This window comes from Callorhinchus milii, unplaced genomic scaffold (genome assembly GCF_018977255.1).
Source record: "Callorhinchus milii isolate IMCB2004 unplaced genomic scaffold, IMCB_Cmil_1.0 Scaffold904, whole genome shotgun sequence".
Classification (NCBI taxonomy): Eukaryota; Metazoa; Chordata; class Chondrichthyes; order Chimaeriformes; family Callorhinchidae; genus Callorhinchus; species Callorhinchus milii.
In genome coordinates this window covers 670-11,122 of record NW_024705645.1, presented here as the reverse complement: position 1 = coordinate 11,122, position 10,453 = coordinate 670, and the positions used below count along the sequence as shown (strand labels likewise).

Below are 10,453 nucleotides of genomic sequence, written 5' to 3'. Positions count from 1 at the left end.
GAGTGCGCTATTCACTTCCGTGTTTCACCCCTAAAATACACAGTCACTATACTTTATTCCTCTCTGAAGTGCTTTGAGATGTCTTAATGTCATGGTAAGGTACTGTATCAAATGCAAGTATTATTGTATTGAGCCCCCACCCTCTGCTAACAACCAGCCCTTTCTCAGAGGCCGCCCTTTATACTTTGGGCCAATTCACTGAATGATTGTTGACTACATGTTTGACTGTATGAGGAACAGGTTGGCAAGTGCCAAGGCCTGGGGAGCAGGGAGTGTGGGGGTGGAGGGGATTCCCAGAGTGTGCTGTGTGCATTGCAGTTGCTGGAATTTAGCTTTGCCTTTGCAAACACTGGGTGTGTCTCTCATCCCCTTTCAAAGATAACTTTCCCTAAAGTGTTGTGCAGTTGTGCTCAGGATGAACTCTGTTGATAAGTCAAGTTTACAGGGTGGAGTTGGACAGCACCTCTGTCTGGTTATCTTGGAGGAGCAACACTGACGTTGAAAGCAGTATTGAATCAGGAATTGCTGAGGAGTCTCAACATCAAGCTCACAGTCTGTCCGAGGAATTCATTTATCCAGTTTCGCTGGATTTATTTGCCGGTTCTGTTAACCTACATTCTAGCTTGGAATCATACAATTATGCAGCACAGAAGGAGACCATTTGACCCATTGTGTCTGCTCCGGCACTGAGAAAAGAGCTATGAAAATCAATCCCAGCTGTCCTTCCTCCCCCACATGCTGTCCCCGACCAGGACCGCCTTTCTCCACCTCCGCCACATTGCGCGCCTCTGACCGTCCCTGATCCCGACTGCAGCCGAAACCGTCTGGCACGTGTTTGTCACCTCCCGCCCGGATTCAGACTCTGCTGCCCGCAGACTGACCCCAACCAAACTCTGTCCCCACCGCTCACAGGCTCTGGCCCGGGCCCCACGGGCTCCTCATCACCAAATCGACCAACCTCAAGATCCTCTCGCTCTCATGTTCAAACCCCTTCACTCCCTGGTACCTCCCTCCCTCTCCGACCTCCTTCAATCCATCACCCGGTCAGCGCCTACTGTCGAGTGGCACCGGCCTCCTTCGCGTCCCTTGCACTCTCCGCTCCACCATCGGAGGTCGCGCTTTCAGTCACTATGCCAGAAATCTCTGGAACTCTCTCGTTCAATCCCTCCGCGTTGCCCCCGCACTCCCCTTTTTCAAATTCTACCTGAAAATTTCCTTTTCGACTGTGCTTACAGCCAACTCCGCCAATCCCCCCCCCCCGGCTTGGAGTCAGGCTCCATCACTGTTAAGCTCTGAGACGCTGCCCTACATGGAGGGCGCTATATAAGTGCAAGTTGTTGTTGTTTGTGGTTGAGGGAAGCTGAGCTGTGTAGTATGTCTGTGTATGTGAGTGGGTATGTGTGTGTGATTGTATGTGTGTCTGTACATGTGTGAGTTTATCTATGTGTGTCTGTGTGTTTGTAAATGTGTGTACATATTCTCAATGATACCTCCATATCGACTGATATTAACAGTCTGCCTGCTGCCTGTCTGTGTGTGCACACGTGTGTGTGTGTGTGTGTGTCATGGATTGAATAACCAAATTATTATTTAATTTGAAGGTATTATTAACCCTGGAATGTGATCTAACACCTGGGTTCCTACTTGCTCCCAGGTAAACAGAGGAGTGGTGTGAAATAAGGAAACTTGCCCAACTTGTCACCCTGTTCAGGGATAAAACCAGGGTCCTCCTGTGAGGTGAGTGCAGTAACCAATAAGCTGCAGAACCCCACAACAGGAGCTCAGTGGGAAGAGTCCCTGTCCCAGGGTCTGGTCTGTTCCTCCCAGTCCTGCTGAGCCAGGTTGGGCCGCTCTGTGGCAGACAGTGACTGTGGGCTCAGCCTGGCTCAGGAACCGGGGGGACAGAGAGAGAGAGAAAGATACAGAGAGAGACACAGAGAGAAACAGAGAATGGCAGAGAGAGAGACACACAGAGAAACAGACAGAGACAGCAACAGAGACCTTGAGAGACAGAGACTAAGAGAGAGACAGAGGTACCAAACAACAGTTAGAAAGATACAGAAATAAAGGAATATAGTGACAGAGAGAGACATCCATATAGCTTGATATTAACAGTGACACCTCTTTATAGTGCGGTATTAACAGTGTCATATCCATATAGTCTGATATTAAAAGTGACAACTCCATATAGACTGTTCCGCCCTGTGACACCGCAGTCTCCTGTATCTGCTCCTCATTCTGTGTCGTGTCTCACATCTCATCACATCCAATCCTGACATCACAGCCTCACACGTCACACAGAAAGATTGTAAATCCGTTCATTTTATTGTGATACCAACACAACACAAAACACAAAATAGCATTTGTATATCGCGCCTTTCACATCGGGAGGACATCCCAGGGCTTACAACAAGATTTCATTGACAGAGCACCTTTCACGCCGGGAGGATGTCCCAAGGCGCTGGACAGTTGAGTCGGGACCCGAGCAGGGGGGAAATGGTCAGGATGAGGGGAGTGAAGGGAGGGAGTGAGGAGGGGGTAGAGATTCGAGAGGGGAGCTGAAGGCACGGTCGAAGAGAAAGGTCTTGAGACCGGCCTTGATGGAGGAAAGGGAGGAAGAAAGGCGAAGGCACTGGGGGATGGAGTTCCAGAGCCTGGGGGCTGACAGGCTGAAGGCTCGGCCACCGATGGTAGGGCGGTTGGGGCGGGGGACATGGAGCAGACCGGAGCCAGAGAAACGGAGGGTACGGACAGGTAAGTAGGTGGATACTAGGTCAGAGAGGTAGGAGGGAGCGAGGCTGTGAATGGCCTTATAGGTCAGGATGGGGGATGGGGAGCCAGTGGAGGCAAGCGAGGTTGGGTGTGATGTGGTCACGAAGCCTGGTGAGGGACAGTACACGAACTGCAGAGTTCTGAATGACCTGCAGTGTGGAGGGAGGGCCGGGAAGGCCGGCGAGGAGAGTTCCCATAGTCCAGCCTTGAGGTGATAAAGGCGTGGACCAGTGCTTAAAGGGTTCAATCACAATAACAGGTTACAGAAACTTGGTTGCTATTCCCGTCAGTTTAGAAGGACGAGGGGTGATCTGATTAAGGATTTTAAAACAATAAAGACATTTCATAGCGTAGATACAGAGAAATTAGAATCCAGAACAAGGGGGCCATCGTCTTAACATTAGAGCCGGGACATTTAGGAGTGAAATTAGGGGCAGTTTTTCACTCAAAGGCCGGTGGGTACCTGGAACTCTCTCCCACAAAAGGCTGTGGATTATGGTTGGATCCATTCACATTGTCCAGACGGAGGTGGGGAGATGTTTGTCAGGTCGGGGCGTTAAGGGATACGGGTCAAAGGCCGGTAACTGGCTTTGAGGTACAGATTAGCCGTGATCTTACAGAATGGCCGAACTGGCTCGAGGGGCTGAATGTTTCTATGTTCCTGCGTCACCTCCACTCTCTGCCCAGTAACCCCTGTACCCTCTCTCTGATTGGCCTCCCTCACCCCTGTCAGGGGTTCAGTGTCAGTTCAGTGCGACACCGTGTGCTGAAATAAGGGAAGAGGTTCCCAGTGAACGTGTGGGTGAAAGTGAAGAGATGAGACATGTGGTCGGCGTCGTACAGCGACACCTGTCCTCCCGCATAGTCCAGGTACACGCCCAGCACCCGGGGGCTCACACTCAGGGGGAGGGGTGTAGGAGGTGAGGTAAGAGCTTCATATCGCCCATTCATCAGCTCCACAGCCCAGACTCCAGCCTCAGGTCCATCTATGAAATGCCACTTCATGCGCATACACTCTCGAGCCACCCCCACTATCCAGTCTGTGCTGTTCCCCACCCCCACCTCCCAATAATGTCTCCCTGATGTGAACCCCTCAGACCCCAGGACACTGGGCATGTGAATGAACCAATCCAGGCTGAGAGGAACATGCCGTCTGGCATCGAGTCTCACTCGGGTCCGGTCCTCAGACAGGATGAGCCGGGGATGGGCTGTGTTCGGATCCAGAGTCAGAGAGGCTGCAGCTGAAACAGAGAACGTTGACATGTTGGAGATCGTGTGGTGAACGGTTGATATTATATTTCAATGGTTCATTCAGTGAGGTTTGGATTCCTGCTCTGTGTGTCTCAGGTTACAGCTCCCAATGATCTTATTCAGCATTCCCGACCGAGGGGATGAGAAGTGAGAACAAGATATTTACTCCACATCAATACCCAGAGTCAGACTCCAATCACAGGAACACAGTAAGAGCCAGTGTTACCTGCAATGATGCCCTTTAACAGGAGTTTCCATTCTCTGCTCTGCAGAGGCCCAATGAGGTCCCTCTCAGCCACATCAACAGACACTTTTGTGGGTTTCTTGATGTCAACACCAGACCTGGGCACAGATAGAGATTTGTTTCATTAAATTCAGACACAATATCGATGTCTCAGATTTTCACCATCACCTCCATTGTGGAGTCCTGTTCCTTAGTGTTTAGAGCGCTCTCCTCACAAGCCAGAGGACTCTCGCTCGATTCCCAGGTAGGACATAACATTAGATATGTTTCCTTACTTCACACCTCAGTACTTTCCTACTTATACCAGATTAGGGTCCCAGGTGGTTATCGATTGGGGGAGTAATTTTACGGGGGAAATACTCCTTTGAAAAAAATGTTGGTCGAATGGAGACCAAGTTTATGCAACCTGCCGTATTTTGCCCACAATCAATTCCCTTCACAGTGTATTCTAACAGTGCTTCGAGTCATCTCAAAGGTTTGATAAAGCTCTCTATCAAATGCTAGGATTATTATTATGATCACAATTTCCTGTAGTATTTGAAGATAGACCGTATAGGTATAATGTTCTGGGCTCACACACGTATGTTTCTCTATCACCTCCTGTTACACAATGGGATCAGGGAATAATAATAATAATCCTTGCATTTTATATAGCTCTTTTCACGTTGGGATGAAGTCCCAAAGCTCTTCCCAGAACACACTGTAAAGTTAATTGACTGCATATTTGTGGGTGAACTCGGCAGCCAATTGCGCACAGCAATGTCCCACAAACAGCTGTAGATTGAAAATGACCAATTTATTATAGTTTTTGGTTTTGGAGGGATTATTATTAGACGTGTGGAGTAAGGAAACTTGCCCAAGGTTTCGCCCTCTGCCTGGAATTGAACTCAGGTCTCTCGCTTGCAAAGCGAGTGCTCTAACCACTGAGCTACAGGACTGCACGAGGAATGTCACAAACTGGATTGACATAAGGAAAGATTACAGACCTGTCAATGATGGATTTGATATCCTGAGGAGGAAATAAAAACAAGGAGCGTTAGAGTCGATCTTGCACACAGCCATCGAGATGATTTTGAACATTGTGCTGCGATTCATGTTAAATTGAGATAAACTCATAACGCATTTCTCCGAGACAACAGGTCTCAGTGACGAGGTATGAGGAGTAGCTGGTTATGTAGCAATACATAAATAAATGTGGCCGAGATAGCGAGAACATGAAGACTGAAGTGGTGGTGACAATTTAAGCCAGTGTCGTATTCTCAGTAATCTACTGTTTTAGTTAATCAAAACTAAAATTCTGATTGGAGTCACAGCAGATTGTAGTACTCGGTCACATACAATCCTTCCCCTTCACCTGTAACTCTTTGAAAATTCAGCTTTAACGCCATCACCTGTCTGTCTATCACAACAGACACACACCAGCATTAACACACTCGCTGTCTGTCTGTCACACCAGACACACACCAACATGAACCACTGTCTGTCTATCACAACAGACACACACCAGCATTAACACACTCACTGTCTGTCTATCACACCAGACACACATTCTATGTACCTTCAGGAATTCGGTGTTCTGGAGAGTCAGTCTTGTCTGGATTTCTGCTATTCTCTGGTTAATAGAAGTAATTTGCTTGGAGATGTGGCTCTTATTGTTTTCTATTTGTCCTAAGATGGTCTCCTTCTGCTGTCTGAGTTTGGTGATCAGGTCTCGCTGCTCCTCAGTCAGCAGCTGGTGACGTTTGGCAAATTCAGCGTCGATGTTCTTCTTCAAACGCTTGGCTTGTCTCTGTCACAATAAAAACAATGTTAACATTATCCGACACAAGAACAGGGGCTCAGCCTGTCAGTCACGGTTACATTGCCCATGAACCTGGTGATATCCTCCTGAGGGGGTGGGTAGCAAGGTCTCCTGAACTGAACTGGCTCCAAGTTGACCTGCCTGGAAATGGAATGGCGGCATCGAGAGAGGCCTCTGTGACGGTCTCTTGTCCAGTTCCTGAGCCAGGCCGGTCCACAGTATCCCAGGGCACTGCTGATAACAGCACAGCACATCGACAGGACCTGGATAGGCAGACGAGTCACTGTGGGCAGTGAGTAAACCCACTCATCTCCTGTTAACCCTGCGATATCAAGCCCTAACCTGAAGCGTGGTTCTGGCTGGAAACAGCGGGAAAGCTTGTCACACAGCAATATCAATGGGATATGCAAACCCCTCACCTTCACTTCCAGTTGAGTAGCTCCTTCTTCTCTCTGACACTGAGACATTTCATCCAACTGTTTCTGAAGAGTGTCCAGGGCTTTCTGCAGCTTTTGCTGAACCAAAGTGAATGTAAGTAAACAGGGACATTATTGACAATAATGACAGAGTCATTATTACTGGTTTAGGATATTCCACTTGTGTGACAGAGCTGTAATATTCCATTCCACTCGATCAACACAGTCAGATGGTGAGGCCGCTCAGAAATTCTGGATTTGCCTAACGTGCCGTCAGCTAACCAGCCAACACCAGGGCTTGAACACACAACCTTCTGACCCAGAGGCCGGCGAGATTGCTGCTCAGTGACCGGCTGTACACAATATCATCACAGAGTGTAACAGCACATTGACAAAGCTTCATTTGCTGGACTAAACTTTAATTTGGTCATGAAACCCATCTTACATATTAAACACCTGGTTCAGTAATCAGATTGTGGCCTCTGAGTCAGGAAGTTGTGCAACATTGGTATGTGCAAATAGGCAGCTGTGCTCACAGTAGGTCACTTTAGGGTTCCATAAACCTAGTCTATATTCCCTTCAGTTTAGAAGGTTGAGGGCTGATCTGATTGAGGTGTTTAAAATAATAAGGGATTTCAATACAGAAGCTACAGAGACAGTATTTATAATAATAATCCTTGCATTTGATATAGCGCTTTTCACATCGGGAGGATGTCCAAAAGCACTTCACAGAACACACTGTAAAGTGAATTGACTGTATATTTGTGGGCGAACGCGGCAGCCAATTGCGCATAGCAATGTCCCACAAACAGTCGTAGATTGAAAATTACCAATTTATTATTGTTTTTGGTTTTGGAGGGATTATTATTAGGCTCTGTGTGGAGTAAGGAAACTTGCCCAAGGTTTGGCCCTCTGCCTGGAATTGAACTCAGGTCTCTCGCTTGCAAAGCAAGTGCTCTAACCACTGAGCTTCAGGACTCCACAAATCTCCACAAATCTACAGGACTATTTCTTCTCGTGACAGAACCGAGAACAAGGGAAATAATATTATACTTAGAAATAGACCTTCATCAGCTGTGGAGTCCTGTAGCTCAGTGGTTAGAGCACTTGCTTTGCAAGCGAGAGACCTGAGTTCAATTCCTGGCAGGGCAAAACCTTGGGCAAGTTTCCTTACTCCACACAGAGCCTAATAATAATCCCTCCAAAAACCCCCAAAAAATAATAAATTGGTCATTTTCAATCTACGACTGTTTGTGGGATATTGCTGTGCGCAATTGGCTGCCGCGTTCGCCCACAAATGTACAGTCAATTCACTTTACAGTGTTCTGTGCAGCGCTTTGGGACGTCCTCCCGACATGAAAAGCGCTATATCAAATGCAAGGATTATTATTATTATTATTATATTCATCAGTGAAATCAGGAAGCATATTTTTCCACAGTGAACTAAGACTCAGGTGGATAGATTTTTGTTATGTCAGGGTATCAAGGGATATGGGGCAAAGGTGGGGTTTACAGTTGAAGTACAGATCAGCCATGATCTAATGCATTGGCAAACAGGCTTCAAGGCCTGAATGGTCTCCTCCTGTGCCTGTGTCCTATGTTTAGTGTATTCTGAAGCACCGCCGACGCTACATGAAATTTCTGGTTTATCAATTCCATACCTTGTGGAGCTCAGCTGCTTCCTTAATGGGAATGACTGTGTGATCCTTGTGATCATGGGACATCGCACAGACCACACAGATCGCTCTTTGATCCATTTCACAAAACAGTTTCAGCTTCTCCTCATGCTCTTCACACTGGATTCCCACCTTTTCCAGCCTCGGATTCAGGCTCAGTCTCTGAACACTCTCTACAATGTTAGACAGAGTTCTGTTGGACCGAACACTCCTCTGGGGAATCTGCTGCCTGCACTGCGGACAGGACACACTTTCTTGCCCTGTGCCCCAACACTGTAAAATACAGTCTCTACAGAAGTTATGGCCACAGTCTATAGTCACAGGATCCGTGTAAAACTCCAGACAGATTGAACAAGTGGCTTCATTTCTCAGGTTCTCCAGTTCCTGTACAGACGCCATTTCACCATCAGCTCTTCGCTCTATTTGGGACTTTCACCTTTACCCAAACCAGGAAGAGGCTGTGTGGGTGGGGATCACAGACCAACTGCTGTTTAAAGGGACAGACACCTGAAGACAAAAGGAACACAGATGTTTAGCACATTTGGCCATTCGTAAGGTCTGATCTCAGAATGTTTATTAAAAATAATGATAATCTTTGCATTTGATATAGCACTTCATCATATCTTCGAGAAGTCTAAAAGCGCTGCTACTGTAAAGTTAATTTTAATGACGACAACAGTGTAATAATCAATAATAACCCTTGCTTACTATTTTGTGCCTGATCACATCTTCGAGACGTCTCAAAGCGCTATACAGAATATCAACTGAATTCACTGTATATTTTGTCGGCGAAACGTGGAAGACAATTGCACACAGCAGTTTCCCACAGGCAATCGTGGATTGATTGACCAAATTTTATTTATTTATTAAAAATACTGAAGGATTTTTGAAGGATTATTAGTCTCAGAAAAATGATCTGCCAATTGACTGACAATCAGGTTTCAACTTACTGCTCAGTAAACAGAGTCATGGGGTAAGGAAACTTGCCCAAAGTTTCGACCTCCTGGGAATCGAACCCAACTCCTCTGACAAGTGCTGCAAACATTACCCTGAAGGACCTCACAATAATACAATTCAACTTCATTTTATCAATCAATAGCCAATGAATAAAAGTATACAAAGCATTTAGTGAACATCTAAAGCAAATAAAGTCGTGACTACGAACAGAGAGATTCAGAAGCGATCAGTTTCTCTTCTCTGATTGTTCCACAGTCTAAGTCGCTGACTTTTGTTTCTTCAACTTCATTTCATTTTATAAATCAAACTGACAAACTCCATTTCTCTATAGGTTAGTCACTATTTTATCTGCTTAATATTGTTTAAAAACTATGTGTACTTCAATATAAGAACATGTCGTAATTAATCAATATTTATATATTGTTAAACACAACAGAAGCTGTAATCGAGTCGGAAACCATGACCTTTCCCCGGGATAGTGTCCTCAGTGTCCGATCGTCTCTCCCTCTTTCTCAAACAGGATCTGCTGCTCTCGGCCTCTCCTCCACTCGTCGGTGGTGTTTGGAGGTCAAACCCTCACCGGTCGCTCCACACTCCATGTCGCCGCTTCTGTTCCCTCAGACGCTCTCTCCTGCCTTGTGTGGGGTGAGCACATCCCAACCTGATTGGTTACTGTGGGTAAAGCCCCGGCCAATCACACGGCACATGTTCCCTGGTGCTCTCGCTGATTGGCTGACAGTATCGGGTGTGTTTACCTGCAATGGTCAAACCCCAACAGCTCTCAATGTGATTGGTGCAAACTCTCAGCTTTGGCTCCAGTTCCTTCCTGTTCCCCAATCAGAAGCCACTGCACATTTCCGGTGAACAACCGGAGGCCTCGAGGGCAGCAGCGGCTCAGGATCTCTGCAGCGTTAGTGTTTTATTGTCATTCTTTCCTGACATTGGGCTGTGAGTTCAGTCCAAACTGAGGGGGGGCCCGAGCTCTGTGATAGAGGGCAGAGTGGGAGCCGCTGAGCCGAGCGAACCCCCACAGCGAAGGAGACGGGAATAAAAGAGCAGCGCCTTAAACCAATCGGAAGCTTGAGGTTGGTAGGACGGACCAATGGGGAGCGAGTGAGTGGGGAGACAGTTAGGGTTGGAGAGCGAGCGGGTGGGGAGAGAGTGAGCGCGTGGGTGGGGAAAGAGTGAGGGTTGGGGAGAGAGTGAGCGAGCGGGTGGGGAGAGAGTGAGCGGTGGGGAAAGATGAGGTGGGGAGACGACGGTGGGAAGATGAGGTGGGAGAGAGTGAGCGAGCGGTGGGGAGAGATGAGGGTGGGGAGAGAGTGAGCGAGCGGTG

The 10,453-nt window shown here is 47.4% G+C and overlaps 1 protein-coding gene across 1 annotated transcript; it reads right to left on the bottom strand.

The window, feature by feature from the left end:
* Nucleotides 1-3,282: 3,282 nt before the first annotated feature.
* Nucleotides 3,283-8,603, bottom strand: LOC103172869 (E3 ubiquitin-protein ligase TRIM39-like). The gene is made up of 6 exons (XM_042346503.1): nt 8,146-8,603; nt 6,488-6,583; nt 5,826-6,056; nt 5,254-5,276; nt 4,250-4,365; nt 3,283-4,013 (listed from the first exon to the last, which is right to left on the bottom strand). The coding sequence occupies exons 1-6, from the start codon at nt 8,557-8,559 to the stop codon at nt 3,502-3,504; spliced, it is 1,392 nt and encodes a 463-aa protein (XP_042202437.1). The 5' UTR covers nt 8,560-8,603; the 3' UTR covers nt 3,283-3,501.
* Nucleotides 8,604-10,453: the final 1,850 nt, after the last annotated feature.